Raw genomic sequence first — 21,489 nt, 5'->3', positions numbered from 1 at the left:
AAAAATTAATCAAGACAGTTGTGCCATGTGACATTTCGTTTTAAACATGTTTTAAATAAATATCATGTCGACGTGATATCAACATAATAGCGTTGTGATTATTTAAGCACAGGTAGTCGGTTTAGAATAATAATTAACAATATCCTTTCCGCAGCCTTAACGTACTAAAACGTATTAGCGTCTGATGGCCCTTTCACGCTTAATATTTATTAACGAAACTTATTTTGAAAATATTTCTGAAATGTCTAGGTCTGCAGCTCTCAAATACGGTTATATCTTACATCTGAGGCTTATAACTGACACTCTCAGACAAACATCAAAATGCATTTTGAGCGATTGATGAAGTTCCAAATTATCAATGTACCCTTGGTCCGTTACGGACCCGTAGGATTTCTGTTTATCCCGAGCTCAAATATTTTTACATAGATTAAAAGCTTACATGTTGTACTAAGCCAGGTAATTTCAATTCGTAATAAAGTGCTGAAAATTGGCTCCCCAATAGCAAAAAAAAAAAAAAAAAAAATAAGTCACGCGCATACATTTAGACGGGGTTCCCTGCGCGTGACCCTGACTATCTACGAATCAAAATGCGGCTTTCGTTTTCAAGTTTTTGCATTTCTACTTTCATTTTATTTACTTCCGGAAATAGCTGAAGGTCGAGTGACGTCATTTTCTTGTTGTCAAAAACATACATATGCCTGTCGAGATTGGCATAAATATGTGCTGGCCGTCCTAAGGTTATGCCCGATATTGTTTTAGGATAAACAGAATACGCAGAGAAAGATATTTCTCTCTTTACACCTAGCTCTAAGAGCAGCGCTAGTGCACAGCGGATTCAGTAAGTATTAATTTGCAACACTATATAGATCTAGTTCCAATTTACTTTTGGTTGTTTAGGGATATCTCTAAATACGAATATTTCTTTTCCCTAATCCTAAATTCATTTTATGAATCTGAAAAAACCATAAAAAAATGTCATTTAGTCAAAACAAGATACTTTTGAAATCATTAATATTCGTGGGGACTTATTTCGTGGGTTTTGTGGTTGAGTCAATCCACGAATTTAATCCCAACGAACATGTAAAATTCCCCTTCATTTTATGTTCAAAAGTTGAAACCACGAATTCATATCCCCAAATTTCATGCCCCACGAAATTAAATGATTTCACAATAATCAGAATGTGTTTGATTTATGAGATCATAAAATTTATTTATGATTATCAACAACGCATTTTCAATACATTGTGTATTATTGTACAAGTTTTATTTATTATATGATATCATCAAATCGATCTAAGGATTTCCGAAAATATTAATACCAGAAATTATAAATGATATCAAAAATGAATTTGTGACATCCATCAATAAATTAACGATTGCGTATCAATAGCAAAATTGCACCCGTATGTATTTTCCATACATGTATTATCTGCTACACGAACAGCTCAAAGTTCGGTAATCCTTTTCCACTAGGGACCGTTTCAGTACATGAAAAATTATTCAAGTGTTACACATAAAATTAGAAAAATACGCTTACCAACACTTTCCACATGATTCATGTGATTAATACAAAATATAACTAGTTACTTTTAACACGTTGAAAGTACAGAAAATAAGGCCAGTAGCATTATAAATACCCTTGAGAAAGCCCAGAGCATATCTGTCGCCAGATGATATAACAGAGTTAGGCGTTATTCCATTCGGATTGTTGAGGCATAAGTTTCACATAGTTTAATCTTTGCTTTGGTCTTATTGGTGACGTTTGTAAAGACATGCTATTGTCATTCTTCTTAATGTGTAAAGTTATCTTGATAATTTGATCAATTGACAATCAATTATTTTACGGACTAAGTTATTGAGTTTCTGTAACCCAAACAGATAAAAATGATCAAACTAATAAGAGGCTCTTACAACATTCCACTCCTTAAAACAAAACAAAATATATATCGGTTAAAACGTTTATGACTATTTTAGATCCAAGTTTCAAAACCTACTTTGTCATGTCTGTTTAAATGGTATACAATTTGTTTTGCAATTCAAACAAGGTCAAGGAAATGAACATACTAGGTCTGTTATTGTGGTAGTTGCAAATGTCGGTTGCGGGAATAAAACATTCGTAGATCTGCGCTCTCTCTATTGTGTTTAGTGTTTGTTTAAGAAATAATATATCTCATCCAGTGATTTGTCGTTGAATAAATCATTGCTTGGAGTTCAGATGCGAAGGAATTATATCCGAGTGATGTAATAATACGCATCTGAACGACAAGCAATGATTTATTCAAGAGCAAATCACTAAATGAGATATATTATTTTGATTCTAACACGTTACATAGGATTTTAAAGTACATCCTTGATGACATGCATTAAATATTTGCCCGTTTTCAATAGGTTTCTTTTCCAGCGCGCCGCTATGCCGCTGGACGCCATGACGTAATAGTTGTGACGTCAGAACAGTGATTTGTTGTAAGATAATTCACTGATTTCTTCCTTCTTTGTTTAATAGGAAAATGAATCGGATCGTGTTAGAATATGCTATAAATATATAAAGTTATGATATGTTAGAAATATATACTAGTATTCTTGAATGTATTTCTGTATGAAGTTTAAAGTCGTAACTGGATCCCGTAATGATTAATACATGAAACATACAGAACATCTTTAAAATCCTTCATTCTTTGAGCATGATATAGTGACACTTTTTTATCCAAATGGTTTCTTGATATACCATACAAATGTAGCTGACCATTTAAAGCTACTTGACCACGGTTTGAGTAAAAGTTTTCAACATGTTCTTTTCCTCCCAAGTTTCGGATAGAATGTATATATAACACTAAAAATGATAAAGTGGGTGAAAATAAAAGTTAGATATTGGTAAAACTGCGAGAAGAGTGCACATTTTCTGTATTTTTTTCAAAAGCGTTGCATCGCTTTACTAACTTCTACACAATAGTTTGGGTTATTTATAAGAATATCTTGCAAAAATCTTAAGTCAACAAGTTTGTACCACTAGTCACTTTCAGAGTAGTTACTTTTCATGGATTTTTGGGAGAAAATAATTTTTCGCCTAAAATGTGTGGGTTAGTCCCCTTAAATGTTTGTTTATATTAACGCTTAGTTTTGGCGATTTAATATTGCATTCTGTGCTTCGTTTTATGCTCTATGTCATAATTATCCTATTTCAAATGAAATTCAACAATATCATGCTCCAAAATTTAATGGGTTAAAATCTGATTGATATCTTTTTTAAGATTATATAAATCTGGTAAATGAAGTTGATATCCACCAAATGAAAATACAAACCTGTAATTGATTACTAAGTGAATATTAAGTTTGATTTGATAAGAAGCATGGCATGATGCTCCCTGATATGATTTTTCTCAATCTTATCAAACATTTATAATGTCTAAGATCAAAAAGTGTTAGGACATTGGACAATGACTTTGCTCTTTTTTATTTGTCAAAGTATATAAGAAAAATTCCGCTGCATTATGTCGCGTGATGAAAACAAATTTAGATGTTTCTGCCTATATGAACGATGATTTGCTATTACAAAACAAAATAATTTGAAGTGATTATGACACCATTCATTTCTTTGGATAATATGAGGCCTTAACATTCAAACCATAACCCAGATTGCATTGTTAAGATATGAATGACTATTGGCCTGTAAGTTTGAATTGTTTAAATTAACATCTAAGGTCGATTAAAAAGATTAACCAGTTTTATGTTTAGATTAATAGTCCTATTGCATGACTAAATGAAATAAATCAAATAATAGCGGAAACCCTAGTCCTGTATAATGCATGATTCAACTAAATGGCGATTCTTATTTGAATCGAACTTGATGGAAGACATACTAACGTCAGTATAATTGTTATCATAGTGAATTTATGCGATGGAGAAAGTAAATAAAATATTTTCAGATTAGATTTATCCTTCCCTCCACATTTCCATGTACTGATACTCATACCACCCTGGATCTATAGCAATCATATTGTAATTTAATGTAAAAATATAATAATCACGATACTAGAATTATCGGCAATACTACTAAAACAAATCTTTAATTGACTATCTAAGTCACATTGAATATTTATTTTTTTAATTTTGAGTAGGCAGTAAACTATTTTATTCCAGGTATTTATGACAACGCATGACATGAAGAAAGATGACCTATGTATAATTATGTTTCTTTTCATTTATGACACTTTATTTTTGCAGATGAAGTACATGAAAATATACAACATTATATAGCTTTTAAAAGTGTTTTTTTTTTATAATTAGTGAAAAAGGAGGGGCTGTGTGAACCTTACGAATTTGATTTTAAAGTATATATTACAAGTATATGAACTTAAAGAAAAGTGAGGACTGAAAATTCACTTATTTTTTCAACATGTAGTTTCAGTCCAAAAAGGTAATGACCGTCTCCTAATATTTTCAATGTGATTATTAATAATATTTTGCTAAGTTTTTCCGTACACTCATCTATAAGAAATATTTATGGATAGACTGCACTTTAGCTGTTTACATTGCACATGCTAAACAAATTAGGGTGTGGTGGCAAATAAAGTTACCACCTTTTAATTTTTACAGACATTTTTAAACGTCTACTAGTGTAGGGACAGTTCTAATCTAAACACATGTTTTCTGATATATATCTGTTTTATCCCAGGTCCAGTACTCCTGCCTGTGGTATCGCTTGCAACATGTTAATATGTGACATATATCAGAAGTAAAACGTGATCTGTAGGTGGACACTTTAACCATGTCGCTTAAGGGTTAAGCCAACGGAAAGACGGTTGGAAGTGGTCTATATGTCTACTGACACTACATTTCTCACGATCTGTGTTCACTGAACGAGTTTGTCAAATTTCATTACCACCATTAAAGTAATTTCGAAGGAGAAAACACAAAGGTCACACTAGGGACTGAACCTCATGATTCGTAGGCTGACATTTACCACTTTTGCCAGATACTAATTAACTAATTAATACACTTATGTTTTACCTGACAAATTAGAAATGTTTTAGTTTTTATTAAGTAATTACCATATGGTAATGCCAAGGACATAAAAATGACAATACTGTGCTCGAAATGACTGAATATTGTTCAAACGACTTTATCTTTTTTTGTAGTCTGATGTTCGTAAAACAGTTGCCAATTTTAAAGATTTATGAAAATACCAAGCTCTTTAATAAATGTGTGCATATGTTTGGGTAGGTAGGGGAGGGGGGCGGGTATTTCCTTAAATATCAAGTGATGCGACACCAAATCGCCCACTTTTTGGGGCTGCAAATAATACATATCAGTTTGGCCAAGGGCCTTCATACATCATTGAGTACCTGTGTCAAGTAGAGGATTCCTGTTGTTTTAGTGTTTATTGCACCTAAGTACAAGGTTACGGTAAACCAATTACATGCTCTTTCAGCTACAAAATGATTTCATTCCTATTTGTTTTCAGGTTTTAAACTTTAAGCTTTAAGATATTAGATGCTTAATAGTAAATTGATGAGAAAAATACGGGAGCAAACATTTGAAATCATCTCCTGGTTTTATATAGTATCCTCTACAACTAGCACCAGATTCTATAGGTTAGGTACTGATCAATACCCCAAGACACTTCTTTTAATTCCTTTTTTTTTTGTTAATTTTCTCCTCTAGTGGAATTATTCACTTGTCTCATGCGATCAAAATTTTTCTTCCCCGAGCTAGATCTAAACAATATCCGGAGAGTCTGTAGTAATGTAGACTTTCATACTACTATTACTGTATATTTAGTACAAATACATTGTTTCATATCCGGTTAATGGTACAGTTACCTGTATTCACTGTTGTCCAGCTAATTAATAATTCTATATTTAGCCGTCACTTCTGCACATAGATGAATATTCCGGTTACATGACTGACACATCTTGCAGCCAACTCTTAATTAAAACTGATTTTCCTCCGGAATTAAAATCATCCGCTTTTTTCAAAATCCAGTTGCTTCCCTTGTTAAATATAATTAAAGGCTACACGAAAGAAAAATTAACACAGAAATGTAAAAAGTTACCGATCAACCACCGACTCCCAGACACTCCATTTAGCGATATTGGTATCAAAAGAAGCATGTTATCCCTTCATTACTGGAAGAAAGATCTTTACAGCCTCTGCAAGAACAAGATATTCAGAGTCCGACCAGTTCTGTAGCTTTCCTGCGGCGCTTCCCTTATTTTGTCGCAGACGAATGACAGATTGCGGCAAACAGCGCATGCGCTATATTTTTTAACTTCAATTCGAGAGTACACATTGGTCCTAAGTCAAAAGTTAGGACTAAGTCTGTGACTAAAGATAAGATTGTTCATTGAAACGGTCTGAAGTGCAGTCCTTTTCCATCCTAATTTTGGTCCTAGGTCCTAGGACTTAGGACTGACTGAAGATTCTGCATGAAATGCGGACCTGGAATTCAGTTGGAAAATACTACTTGCAATCTCTCGATCCCTTGGTTTTACAAACTTTGATACTTTGTAAATGTGGCCTGTAGCATCATGATAAAGTCCTCTCAAATTCGTTCAAATGGAGGCACTTGGTACCAATTAGGGGCCATTAGAGCTAAAATTAGAAATACCTTTGAATAACTTCCTCCTTCAAATGAACTGTTTGATGGATCTTCATCAAACTTGGTCAGTACCATCATAATACCAGGTCCTTCTCCAGTGTTTTAGGGGCCACTAGAACCTCAGTTATTTAAACCTATAATTATGTATCTTTCCCTATAAGGGGCTGCTAGAGTTATAAGAAAACCTTCAAACAACATCTTCTCAACAACCACATGATGGATATTTGTCAAACTTGGTCTGTACTGTAGCATTGTTAGGTCCTCTACAAAATTTTATCAAATGAAGGTGCTTGGCACCTATTAGGGGCCTTGGCAACTATAAGGGGTGGCTAGAGCTAAAAATAGAAGTACCTTTAAAGGACATTTTCTTGCTGGTTTCTTGATGGATCTTCATCTAAATTGGTTTGTATCATTATTATAAGGACCTCTCGGTTATGTTCATTTGAGGACACAGCGCCTTTTATTAGAGGGTACTAGTTTATACTAAGCACAGTTATTACCATTCATGATTCAGTGTGTGATACATATATTAAAGGTCAAAACAGTAATGGTTAGGTCAGGGACTTGAGTCTGCCATGGCCCTCTAAAGTAGTAGACTATACCATTACAATGATACATAAATAAGAATATCCTTCGGAAGCATAGAACTCAAACAAACAAAATAGCCCTTGGTTATGAAATTTGCAGCACCCCTCGTGCCCACTGACTCCAAGGATCAGAATAAGACCATTTAGCTCACTTGAACCAAATGTTCAGTGTGAGCTATAGTGATGGTGCTGTTTCTGTCTTTTTACTGTGAAACAACTTATTCCCATGAACCACTTGATGGATAAGCCGCCAAACTTGGTCCTGTCTAATGTTTGTTCTCCACTTTCCCTTCAGTTACTTTTTGACTTGGCAAATCATAGACCCCTGGTAAGAAGTCAGTGATAACTCGTAAATTTTGCCAAAACATGGACATTTTAGATTAAGATAACAATACGCTTTCTTTGAAGTACATGCAGGGCTCCAGATAAGATGCATATTAGGGTAAATTACGCTTTGAAATAATGCATATATGCATATCTGATCATTTTAAAGCGTATAAAAATGTATATGAAATTACAGAAACGCATGCAATGACTTTAACTAACGTAAACAAAATCTGAATCATCTGGATGCTTTACCTAACAGAACACGGTCGGCATTAATTCTCCCATATTGAATGTTCACACGCACTGAATGGTGCTCTATAACCTAGGTCAAACTAAATTATACACTCAATGCATGCATAAATCAAATGGTTGGGATTTAACATTGATGGAATGGCAATGTATTTTAAAGCGGTGTTGATTTAAAATATCAACCTCCCTTGCAGAGTAAACAACAAAAAATGTCTCTTTTTAAAGAATGTAAAAAGGGAACACTCTACACATTCTTAAAACCAACAAAAATGATCCCCAAAACATAGTTTAAGGTATATTGAATATTCTATTGGCTTTGGTAGCGAGTGTGAAGCCAAAGCAAGCCAAGGGAGAAAAAAGAAGCACAAACTTGAATGCTGAATTAAAACTGAAACAAAGGCATAGGTGTTACCAAAGAAGTATAAAATTTATTATTATAGCTCTTTGGTGTTACATCCAGTAAATATGTTATAAAACTGATTTCTGTTTTTTCTTTCACATAAATTTACAAATTTTCAGAAGTAAAATTACTGGAAGTCAGTTTCAAAGTTTACCATTTTACTCATTCACAAAAACTATGATGAGTAAATCCTAATAGGCCAAAAAACATGTCAACAAATTTTTAGCTTGACTATACAAAGTATAGAGAGCCATCCTACTCTGCCTGGCGTCGGTGTATGCGTCCTTCCTCGTCCTCACTTTGGTTAGAGTTTTGATGCACTTTCTCTTTATCTTTCTTATTACGTGATGGATTTCCTTCAAACTTAAAATAGTTGTTCCTCATCATCACCCACATCATATGGCACAAGGGACATAATTCTGGCACCAATATTTCATGAACTATCCCCCCTTTTACTTAGAATTTCAGGTTAAAGTTTTGATGCACTTCCACTCTATCTCAGTTATTCCTGAATGGATTTGATTCAAACTGAATTTAGTTGTTCCACATCGTCTCCTACATGATACGACACAAGACCCATGACTTTGGTACCAGTATTTCATGAATTATCCCCACTTTTTACTTAGAATTCAGGGTTAATTTTGATGCACATCCACTCTATCTCAGTAATTCCTAAATGGATTTGATCCAAACTGAAAATAGTTGTTCAACATGATCACTCACACCATATGACACAAAGGCCATAACTCTTGCATCAATATTTCATGAATTATCCCCCTTTTTACTTAGAATTTCAGGTTAATGATTTGATACTCTTTCACTCTGTCTCACTTATTACTAAATGGATTTGATTCAAACTTAAAATAGTTGTTCCTACTTATCACCCATATCATATGACTCTTTCACCAATATTTTATGAATTATGCCCCCTTTTTTTGCTTAGAATTATACTGATATAGTGTTTTGATACACTTTATCTTTACCTCTCTTACTACTTAATATTTTTGACACATACTCCAGCTGTTGTGCAGTATCTTCATCCACCATTGGAGTAATTGAACACTCCAGTGACAGCTCCAGTTTCCTCATGTGCTCAGTTTCACTGAGAAATAGTTGATTGCACTGTCTCCTTTTGTTGCTAATTGCACTGAAAAATACATTTTTAGCTTGACTATTTGAAGAATGTTCCAAGCTTTATCACCCTGGTGTCACATCTTAGTTTAGGTTTAGCATGCAAGTACGTAAAGCTATCATTTATAGGCAGATAGCTTTGAAACTTATTTTTTCTTTTTCTTGGTCAATTACTAACCTTACTGGGTCAAGTTTCATAACTCTAACATGCATTTAGGCCAAATTATGCCCCCGTCTGGACTTAGAAAATCCTGGTTAAAATTTTGCATGCAATACTATCTCAAAACCTGGTTCAAATATTGAATTGAAACTTCACCTGTTTTTTTCCGGTTATAAAAATAGGCCACAACATCAAGTGACTTAGTCCCATGACTTTGACATGTATTTTGCAAAATTAAGTCCCCTTTGCACCTATAAACTACTGGTTTAAGTTTTGCATGAAAGTAACTATCTCCAAAACTAGTGCAGATACTGGATTGAAACTCCATAGATATTTTAACATTTTGGGAATATTCCTGTATCTGGGATAACAATAGTAGAGCATTGGCTGTCTTACAGACAGCTCTTGTTCTTGCTTAAACCACTGATACTCTGCACATCCTACCCAAAATGCAGGGATGTTCCTATGAAAAGTAATTCCTTGCCGATAGAATTAAATTTATTTAAGATGTCTTAAAAAATAATGTTCATACTATCCCTGAAATTTAGATGTACAAGTTACCGGTATGTCTGGTAAACAAAAATACAGTTAATTGTTTGGGATGAAGTAAATAAAATAAAGACTTCTTTTATGTAATACATACATCCTTGGGAAATATTTTAAAGATATTACGGCCAGTATTAAAATATATTACACCTTTAATAGGCTTTGAAGCACAGATAGAAACAGTATCAATTCTATCAGTTTAACTTTGCTTGTTTTTCATGAAACATGAATTTTAGAAAACAATAACAAATGTTTGCAGTATAATGATATAATCATCTGGACAGTATACTGACGGACAAACCAGTTGAGCACATAACACATGTACCACCATATATCTCATCTTTAGTCCTTTAGCATTTCTGCGAGTGCACATGACCTTCCAATCAGATTTGATTTTGCCTGCTCCCTTATGCTATTTGTTGTATTGAAATGCAGAAATGCATTGAGAATTATTTTATGTGATTCCAATCCAGTGAGATGGGTAGAAGTCCTCTTTTATAAAGTATTTGCTGATTTCTGAGCCTGGTTTAGGATATCCATTAAAATAAACGACTGAGCCTCCTGCCAGCCATCCACCCCACCAGCCAAATGTTCCAACAGAAATGATCATGTGATCACATAATGACATAATGGCAAGGTCGTATCCAGGGTGATTATATGTGCTAAAAATAACTTCATGCCCGAGATCCAGAAGATGGCCTTTACACCAGGCTATATCATTTGAAAATACAAAAAAGGTGATATTTCTGTATTTTGTGCTGTATAAGTCCATGGCTTTTTGATAATAATCTGTAAATAAAACAAAGGTCATTTAATTCGAAAATATCCAGTAAAACGTTCTGGCATGAAGACTCTATCATTGGGATGCTGTATCTAGTGCATATGTTTATATTTTTCAAAAATTGTAGCCGGTGTTAGAGAATTCAGAATAAGTTATTTGTATCTTTTGTATTCAAATAGACTCGGTTTGTATCTTACCCAGTCCTTAAACTTAGATGTTTACAATGATGTCCTGTTAGCAAAAGCAAATAAAAGGTAAAATTCTTTAACTATTCTTGCTACATTTTGCATAAAAGAACTTCAGATTGATATTTTTATCTCAAAGTCTTTAGAAAGTCTGATACTCTTTAATTATATTTACAATGCAATAGCTATGTCAGTATGTTTTTGCACACCATAAAAAATGGGACATATGAATGTTTCAGTTTATGCCCCTATAGAACCAAGTAGAAAGAACTGTTGTCATACCTGCTTCGGGTGTAACACGCCCTAAATTCCTATGATATTCACTAAGAAAGTCCCCTCTTCTAACGTGTATGCCTATCTTCACCGTGTACTGTGTAGTACTGTTGTGAATGAATTGTCTTGCCTCGTCAAGTATATTGCTTTTGAATGTAAACAAATCATTAATGTCATTTTGAACATGCACGAAGTGTTTAAAACTTTGTAAATACCCATCCAAAGTCCAATTAGAATTTAACTTTAGGACTGACATATCGGTATACCTTGTGATGTCACACTCTGCAAATACGCCTGCATCTGTCTCCTGGTATTTGATAAATTTAGTTAAATCAACATTTAAATTACTTGACTGCGGTACATCAAAAACAGAATCTATGTCAAAACTTGTCGAAGAAATAAATGGTCTGTACCCGAATTTATCTGCAATGCCGATTAAACTAGCTATCTGAAACATCTGGTTACCAAGGCGACCTCTGCCAGGGTATACAGTCAACCATGTTTCCCCTTTGGAATGTTCATCCATGCCTTTATTTCTAGAGAAGAATGCTACATGTATACTTCCGCTGGAACTGTTCTTTTCCTTCATTGTTGTAACTTTATTTTGATGCAAGACTGATCTTTCCTTATGTGCATCTGCCATTTTTTTTTCTTTGGACAACTTCGAATATACTGAAGCTGTATTCAAAGGCCAGTTGCTGACAATATCAGAATAAGTCTGATGTTGAGAGTTTAATCTGTCTTGTGAATTTGGTTGAAGAAAACTTTGAAAACATAGCGTGAATGAGAATGAAATAATAATCATCCATTTGTAAAAGACACAGTGTTGCTTTCTCATCTAAATGGAACTAATTCTTATATAATAATATTGATGATGATAATAATAATATTATAATATGAAAATATATGCGAATGAGTCACTGTTTTATGTTCTTTCTTTTCCAGTTGATATTAACCTTTGCCAATATGTTTCTTTCCAAACCATGAGCAAGTTTCAAAAATTTTCATTACATGTATAGAAATATTATAGACACAAATTTTGATTATGTTAAGACAAATATTTCTACAGCAAAAAATAATTTGTTTAAATACCAAGTAAATCCCAACCTCCACACACACACAAATACACAATCCGTAAATTGTAATTGTAATTGTAATTTTTACATTTTTCTTTATCTTTAAATTTAATTGTTTCCCTTGTGCTGGAGGGAAGTTATCATAATACATTTGAATATAATTGCCTTACTGATGTGTAAAACTGATTTATAGTTATCAGTGTTTTTTTGCTGTACATGTATTTCGAAAATTCAAATACCCAGAGGGTAAAAATTATTCAGTCAATAGGTAAAACTTACAATAATGCAATACATGTATACTGTGTTTTTCCAGAGCTTTTGGCATATTTGCTGAGGTTCAATAAGTAGAAATATTTACATATTTCTAATGTATTCCCTATTTGTAATGAAATAAACATTTTAAGAGCAATTTAAGTGAGTTTTTGGGGAAAGCATTGCCCGGCAACCAGAATTTTTACCTTATTTGATTAAGGTTTTTAAGCGTTAGAATTCCCGGATATATTCTAAGACGCCACATTGCAAAAATTAAAACCACCGACATAAAACTTGCATCTTAGCCATAAACATGAACTTCCAATGGCGAAAGTACTGTACATAGACAGCACATGATTTTGAATGATTAACCTCCCTCACCTACCCCATACCTCAACGCTTTCAAGAAGAGGATATACCAGTATTGTTAATGTTTGAGCCTACAAGAGTCAAACTTCATAGGATGATTGCCTGTGGTCAGTAAATGACCTAATTGGTCAGAGGTTACTTAAGGTCACAATGACATTGATAAGTAAGATGGCATTCCTGCATACCAGAGGCCTACCATGGTTCCCTAGTGCTCGTCTCGGGATTTTGACCAACCTCTGAGAATGGTAAGATGGTTGCCATTCAATAACTGAATAATGATTAAGTCCACAGTACGCTTTAAAGAATGATTGCCTATGGTCAGCAGATGGCCGCTATTTTTTTTTGGTGATCAGTAGATTAAAGGTCATGGTTACAGTGACGCTGAGGCTGAAAATCATTTCTGATCAATAACTCAAGAATCTTTTGGCCAACAGCCATTCAAACTTAATAGGATTATTGCCTTTGGTGATCAAATGACTGTTGGGGCAGTAGGTTTAAGTCAAGGTCACAAGGACCTAGACATTTGAAATGGTTTCTGTTATATAACTAAATGCACAGTCTTCGAACTAGAATGATTGTCTATAGTCAATAGATGACCCTAATTGTTTTTGTGTCACAGTATTTCAAAGGTCAAGGTCACACTGACCTCAATACTGAAAGCAATTTCTGCTTGATAACTAAAGAACGCTTTTTCCAATTGCTGTATAACTTTATTTCATAGAATTATTGCCTGTGGTCAACACAGATTTACCATGATATTTTTGGTAAATAGGTCAAAGGTGAAGGTCTTGACACTGAAAACGGTTTCAAACAATATTTGGTTTACTTCCGGTCTTATGATGTCTTAGGATGATTGTGTGTGATCAGGAAATTACATCTATTCTTTTTGAGATCAAGGTCATCGTGACCTATAAATTAAGAGTGGTTTCTGAACAACAATTCGAAAACACTTGGACCTGCCTCCTTTGTTCGTTTTGATTTTAGCTCACCTGAGCACAAAGTGCTCATAGTGAACTGTTGCGATCATGCTGTGCCTGTCGTCCATCTGTCAACAATTGTGTTTAAACAACATCTGGTGGACGGATAGCTCAGTGGTTTGCACACTGGCCTTCCAATCCTGAGGTCGGGGGTTCGATCCCCGGCACCTACTCGGGAATTTTCAGAAACGCTTTTCAGTGTTTCCCACCCAACTAGAGGTGTACTGGTCAGGAACCCAGGCAATCCTTGCGTGTATCAGTGCTTTACACTCACGGGGGAGGAAGTGTCACACGAAGGATGGAGTTCTTCTGATAACCTGTCATGTTTTCTTCTGATAACTGTTACGGAGTTCCTGGAAAACGTTACAGAGTTCGTCTGATTTCTGAATGACGTGCCAAGAAATCGTAGGAAAAATGGTAATTATTTATCTTTAAATAGAGAGAATGGGGTGTAAAACTAAAGTTTGATGATCAAGGTTGCCCGATGTCTTGTGCTATGCATCAGAAAAAACTGTTTAGTCTAATAATCAGCGCCACTACTTTGAAAAGAAGACATTTTGAGTAAAATATCGAAATCGTTTGCTCATTCATACATATTATTCTTCTTATTCACGTTCTTCATCCGCAGCACATGCAATAGAATAATTTTAGTGCAAAGTTGCAAGCATATACCACTTTCTAACAATTTTATGCCCGATTTTTCAAATGTTACGGAATTCCGGTGATAACTCTGAAGATGTCACAGAATTCTTATGATAACTTTTATTACTGCCAGGGTGTTTCTTGAGCTATGTTAAGATACTTTTTAGCTAATTGTATTATTTAAAAAGGGTGTTAACGATGTTCTAACGTAATATATTTATCCAAGGCACAGTATTGTGGTTATATGATGTACGGTATGTGTCTTTTGTAAAGTTTAAAACTATATGCAGTATAATGACATATATAGTAAAATACGAATAGATAATAAATGCAGTAAATTGTATTTTTCGTTCTATCAATGGATGTGCTAATGTTCGTGAACAACGATTTATTGGTTTCCGTTTTGATTGATCACTGAATTGAAATCAAATTCGTTATCTTTAATTTGGGGTACATCTATTTGCTGCATTTGCAGAGGCTGTCTTTTTCTGAAGTGGTTGATCGGATTAATATGTATGACTGCTGTTGTCATTGCATGCAATTCAATTGCTTGTCTAATTATGCATATTCATACTATGGCCTTTACGTTAAGTTAATATGTAGTAGGTTGAAAAGGTCAATATGCTAGGTAAAGCTTTAGATAATTGTCCTTTGTTTCAGGATGCGACAGTCAGATGTAAATACTGTCACAAAAGATTCCCGACACCGTCTGAAGCAGTTGCTCATGTTGTAAATATTCATCCTGAAAGGAAAGTCGCAATTACAACATTGAGGCCATGTGGCAAATTTTAAACACGGACGTTTGATTTACTTGGGGAAGACATTGGACAGGACGAATCAAAAATATCTTATGATGAAGAAAGTGGCTTGATACAAGTGTTGACGAAAGAAACTACAGAAAGTCCTGTACAAAAATTAAAAAGAACAAGTGAATGAAGTATTGCCATGCAATACAAAGTCCCCTACTGGAAGGCACCTAATTTTCTCTACTGCAGTATAACATAATGAACTGATATCTGTCAATGATGTATAAACAATATTGTACTATATATACAATATGTTATAACAAAACACTTGGATTAAAATTTATATATATAAAAACCTATAGTTGTTTTCATATTGAATTTTTCTGGCTGATTATAAAAATGTTATCATGTAAGTTATTTATAGTAACAACAAAGGGAAATTAATCTTTAAAAAAAAAAAAAAAAAAAAAAAAATCTATATAATATAAGTCCACAAGAAACTCTTTACCAGGTAGAGATAGGTCAAAATACACCTAAAAATTGGATGTAACATGCATGCTGTACCACAGAAAAGTGGTCTCGATTTTTCTCTACCGCCAGTAATAAAAAAGTTACAATACAATCTATTTATAGTAATAACAAAGGGACGTAATTCTAAAAACAAGGGTGCCTCATGGTGGTGAACATTTGGTCCAAGTTACATCAAAATCCCTCCATGCATGAAGAAGAAATGTTCCGTACAAAGTCATTCTTGAATTTGACCTTTGACCTCTAAATATGACCTTGACTTTAGATCTAGGGACCTGGTTCTTGCGCATGACATGTTGTCTCATCCAGGGGAATATTTGTGCCAGCTGATATCTAAATCCTGCTTTGCATGACAAAGTTATAGACCGGACAGGAAAAAAATCCTCTTGACCTTTGATCTCAAAGTGTGACCTTGACCTTTAAGCTAGGGTACTGGGTGTTGCGCATGACACGTCGTCTCATCATGGGAAACATTTATGCCAAGTAATATTGTAATCCCTTGATGGATGACAGAGTTCTGGATCGGACAGGGAAAAAACCTTATTGACCTTTGACCCCCAATTGTGACCTTGACCTTTGAGCTAGGGGTCTGGATTTGCGCATGACACGTCGTCTCATCATGGGGAACACTTGTGCTAAGTGATATTAAATTCCTTAATGAATGTCAGAGTTATGGACCGGACACGAAACAGACCCTGTTCATGCTATGTTAACATTTGACTGCTAAGTGTGACCTTGACCTTTGAGCTAGGGGTCTGAAAGTTGTGCATGACACATCGTCTTATTATGAGGTACATTTGTGCCAAGTAATATTAAAATCCCTTCATAGATGGGAGAGTTATGGACCGGACAGGAAAAAAGCCTTGTTGACCTTTGACCTCCAATTGTGACCTTGACCTTTAAGCTAGGGGTCCAGGTTTTGCGCATGACACGTCGTCTCCTCATGGGGAACATTTGTGCCAAGTAATATTAAAATCTCTTCATGGATGGGAGAGTTATGGACCGGACAGGAAAAAAGCCCTGTTGACCTTTGACCTCCAATTGTGACCTTGACCTTTGAGCTAGGGGTCCGGGATTTGCGCATGACACATCATCTCATCATGGGGAACATTTGTGCCAAGTAATACTAAAATCCCTTCAAGGAAGGGAGAGTTGTGGACCGGACAGGAAAAAAGCCCTGTTGACCTTTGACCTCCAATTGTGACCTTGACCTTTGAGCTAGGGGTCCGGGTTTTGCGCATGACACGTCGTCTCATCATGGGGAACATTTGTGCCAAGTAATATTAAAATCCCTTCATGGATGACAGAGTTATGGACCGGACACGAAATTGCGGACGTACGGACGGACGGACGGACAGACGGACGGACGGAATGACGGAAAAGTGCATTCCTATAGTCCCCGAAACTGGTTTTCAACCAGTAGGGGACTAATAAATACACCAACCAAGACTGTGCATAAACAGTTGTTTAAGGACGATGGTCAGCTTGAAGCTAAAGATTCTGATATCAAAGGTAAAGACCTGTTTAAAGTTAAAATTTTTATAAAATAGTTAATATTTGGTCCTTATTTGTATTTGTTAACAATTGTTTTGTTGCAGAAAAACTATACTGTTGATATTGTCCATAATAAAAGTGAAGTGGATATAATTCTAAAATAATTAATGAAACTGTGTATAGGAACGCGATATCGAACAACGCAATTGCCGTGTCATGCTATGACTTTTGAACAGGAAATGCGAAAGCGGTCCAAGCGATTGATCTTAATTCAATGTAGGCCATATCGTAAAAGGTTTGCCTGTTAAATTATATTTATACGATATCGCAGTATTGTCAACTTGAGATTATCTGCTACCTTGAAATTTACTTTCTCAAATAAAATGCTGTCGCAGGACATTCCAGGTATTTTTTATACGCCCGTTTAAAAACGGGACGTATTATAGGAACGTCCCTGGCGGGCGGGCGGGCATCGTCCACAGACTTTGTCCGGAGCATATCTTCTACATGCATAGAGGGATTTTGATGAAACTTGGTACAGTTGTTCACCATCATGAGACGGAGTGTCATGCCGAAAAATTAGGTCCCTAGGTCTAAGGTCAAGGTCACACTTAGAGGTCAAATGTCAAATTCAAGAATGACATTGTCCTGAGCATACCTTCTTCATGCATGGAGGGATTTTAATGAAATTTGGCACAATTGTTCAACATCATGAGACGGAGTGTCATGCGCAAGAATCAGGTCCCTAGGTCTAAGATCAAGGTCACACTTAGAGGTCAAAGGATACAAGAATGAAAACCTTGTCCGGAGAATTTCTTCTTCATGCATGGAGGGATATTGATATAACTTGGCACAAATGTTCACCACCACGGGACGGTGTGTCATGTGCAAGAACCAGGTCCCTAGGTCTAAGGTCAAGGTCACACTTAGAGGCCATTAGTGACAGCTCTTGTTTCTATTCTGAAATCTTAATGTTAAATGGTTGTAAATTATGTTATATTGCTTTAGTTCTGAAATCTTAATTAAAAAGAGTTTTGATTTATGATATGTTGTTTTCAGTTTTAAAATTTTAATTATAAGAATTGTGAATTATGAGTTGTTTTAGTTTTAAAATCTTTAGATAAAAGGTTGTGAATTATGAGATGTTTTGGGTTTATGTGAGAAAGTAAATTTCAAGGTAGCAGATAATCGCAAGTTGACAATACTGCGATATCGTATAAATATAATTTAACAGGCAAACCTTTTACGATATGGCCTACATTGAATTAAGATCAATCGCTTGGACCGCTTTCGCATTTCCTGTTCAAAAGTCATAGCATGGCACGGCAATTGCGTTGTTCGATATCGCGTTCCTATACACAGTTTCATTAATTATTTTAGAATTATATCCACTTCACTTTTATTATGGACAATATCAACAGTATAGTTTTTCTGCAACAAAGCAATTGTTAACAAATACAAATAAGGACCAAATATTAACTATTTTATAAAAATTTTAACTTTAAACAGGTCTTTACCTTTGATATCAGAATCTTTAGCTTCAAGCTGACCATCGTCCTTAAACAACTGTTTATGCACAGTCTTGGTTGGTGTATTTATTCTTTTTAATTTTTGTACAGGACTTTCTGTAGTTTCTTTCGTCAACACTTGTATCAAGCCACTTTCTTCATCATAAGATATTTTTGATTCGTCCTGTCCAATGTCTTCCCCAAGTAAATCAAACGTCCGTGTTTAAAATTTGCCACATGGCCTCAATGTTATAATTGCGACTTTTCTTTCAGGATGAATATTTACAACATGAGCAACTGCTTCGGACGGTGTCGGGAATCTTTTGTGACAGTATTTACATCTGACTGTCGCATCCTGAAACAAAGGACAATTATCTAAAGCTTTACCTAGCATATTGGTCTTTTCAACCTACCACATATTAACTTAACGTAAAGGCCATAGTATGAATATGCATAATTAGACAAGCAATTGAATTGCATGCAATGACAACAGCAGTCATTCATATTAATCCGATCAACCACTTCAGAAAAAGACAGCCTCTGCAAATGCAGCAAATAGATGTACCCTAAATTAAAGATAACGGATTTGATTTCAATTCAGTGATCAATCAAAACGGAAACCAATAAATCGTTGTTCACGAACATTAGCACATCCATTGATAGAACGAAAAAATACAATTTACTGCATTTATTATCTATTCGTATTTTACTATATATGTCATTATACTGCGTATAGTTTTAAACTTTACAAAAGACACATACCGTGCATTATATAACCACAATACTGTGCCTTGGATAAATATATTACGTTAGAACATCGTTAACACCCTTTTTAAATAATAAAATTAGATAAAAAGTATCTTAACATAGCTCAAGAAACACCCTGGCAGTAATAAAAGTTATCATAAGAACTCTGTGACATCTTCAGAGTTATCACCGGAATTCCGTAACATTTGAAAAATCGGGCATAAAATTGTTAGGAAGTGGTATATGTTTGCAACTTTGCACTAAAATTATTCTATTGCATGTGCTGCGGATGAAGAACGTGAATAAGAAGAATAATATGTATGAATGAGCAAACGATTTCGATATTTTACTCAAAATGTCTTCTTTTCAAAGTAGTGGCGCTGATTATTAGACTAAACAGTTTTTTTCTGACGCATAGCACAAGACATCGGGCAACCTTGATCATCAAACTTTAGTTTTACACCTCATTCTCTCTATTTAAAGATAAATAATTACCATTTTTTCCTACGATTCCTTGGCACGTCATTCAGAAATCAGACGAACTCTGTAACGTTTTCCAGGAACTCCGAAACAGTTATCAGAGGAAAACATGACAGGTTATCAGAAGAACTCCATCCTTCGTGTGACACTTCCTCCCCCGTGACACTGGGCACGTTAAAGAACCAGGCTGTCTATTCGCAACGACCTAGGCTAAGTTAGCCAGACAAGCCTGTATCTGATTTCTGATCTCTCTGTCATGGGGGCTTTGTCTCACTCTGTCCCTCTGGTCAGATTGCTCTGTGTCTGTACTAGTAGAGGATGAATTATGCGCCCTGTGTGGCTGCATTTGAACTATGTAAAGCGCCTTTGAACGTGAAATTGATCATGAAAAGGGCGCTATATATATCTGGTATAATAATAATAATGGATTTTGATGAAACTTGGTGTGGATGTTCCTTGGATGGCCCTCTACCAAACTTATTCAAACAGTTCCGCTTGGTTGCACATAGGGGCCACCAGAGCTAAAAATAGAAAAATCTTCAAACGATATCACCTAAACCGATGGTCCGATTTTGAAATAATTTCACACAAATGGTTCTTTTGTCACCCTCTTGTTCAGTTTATGTCAACTTGTCAAAAAACGTGGCCGCCAGGGGGCATGGTCACTTTTCCCTATATGTTTATCGTGGAAATTAAAAATATCTTCTTGAGTTAGACTGCTAGCCCGATTTTAAAATGATTTTAAACAAATGGTTCTTGTGTGACACTCTACCATGATTGTTCAAATTATTTTGATTCATCAGTAAAATGATTTTAAACAAATGGTTCTTGTGTGACACTCTACCATGATTGTTCAAATTATTTTGATTTATCAGTAAACGTTGCCGCCAGGGTGCGTGGTCTCTTTTCCCTCTATGTATATAATAGAAATTAAAAAAAATCTTGTGTGAAACTGCTGGCCCTATTTTAAAATAATTTTACACAATGGTCCTTGTGTGACCCTCAACCAAGATTGTTCAAATTATTTTGATTCGTCAAAAACATGCCTGCCAGAGGGCGTGTTCACTTTTCCCTATATGCATTTAGTAGGAACTTTAAAAATCAAACTGTGAAGCCAATTTTAAAACAATTTTACACAAATGGTTCTTATGTGACTTTCTACCAAGATTATACAAATTATTCTGATTCATCAAAAAACATAGCTGCAAGGGGCGTGGTTTATTAGCTTATGTGAGCACAAAGTGCTCAAGGGTGAGCTTTTGTGGTCAGTGATTGTCTGGCGTCCGTTGTCGTCTTACAACACCTCCCAGCCTAAACCACCAGTCAAATTTTGATGACACTTCACAGGAATGTTTCTTGCATGATCCTTACTGAAAAATAGTCAAAGAAATGAATTTCATACAGAACTCTGGTTGCTATGGCAACTGAAAGGA

At 35.0% G+C, this 21,489-nt stretch overlaps 1 protein-coding gene across 1 annotated transcript; it reads right to left on the bottom strand.

Annotated features, from left to right (window-relative positions):
- Positions 1-10,452: 10,452 nt before the first annotated feature.
- LOC123523771 (galactoside alpha-(1,2)-fucosyltransferase 2-like) lies at positions 10,453-11,880 on the bottom strand. The gene is made up of 2 exons (XM_053540103.1): positions 11,247-11,880; positions 10,453-10,787 (listed from the first exon to the last, which is right to left on the bottom strand). The coding sequence occupies exons 1-2, from the start codon at positions 11,878-11,880 to the stop codon at positions 10,453-10,455; spliced, it is 969 nt and encodes a 322-aa protein (XP_053396078.1).
- Between the last annotated feature and the right edge of the window lie 9,609 nt (positions 11,881-21,489).

The sequence above is a fragment of the Mercenaria mercenaria genome, chromosome 1, assembly GCF_021730395.1.
Source record: "Mercenaria mercenaria strain notata chromosome 1, MADL_Memer_1, whole genome shotgun sequence".
Classification (NCBI taxonomy): Eukaryota; Metazoa; Mollusca; class Bivalvia; order Venerida; family Veneridae; genus Mercenaria; species Mercenaria mercenaria.
Note: the sequence above shows the minus strand (reverse complement) of the source record. Positions and strands in the feature narration are given on the sequence as shown.

Bases quoted from the DNA above. Each gene is read 5' to 3' on its own strand.
- LOC123523771 (XM_053540103.1), bottom strand. From the start codon at position 11,880: ATGGCAGATGCACATAAGGAAAGATCAGTCTTGCATCAAAATAAAGTT. The intron at 10,788-11,246 runs GTATGACAACAG...TTTTATTTACAG, and splicing joins GCGTGTTACACCCGAAGCAG to ATTATTATCAAAAAGCCATG.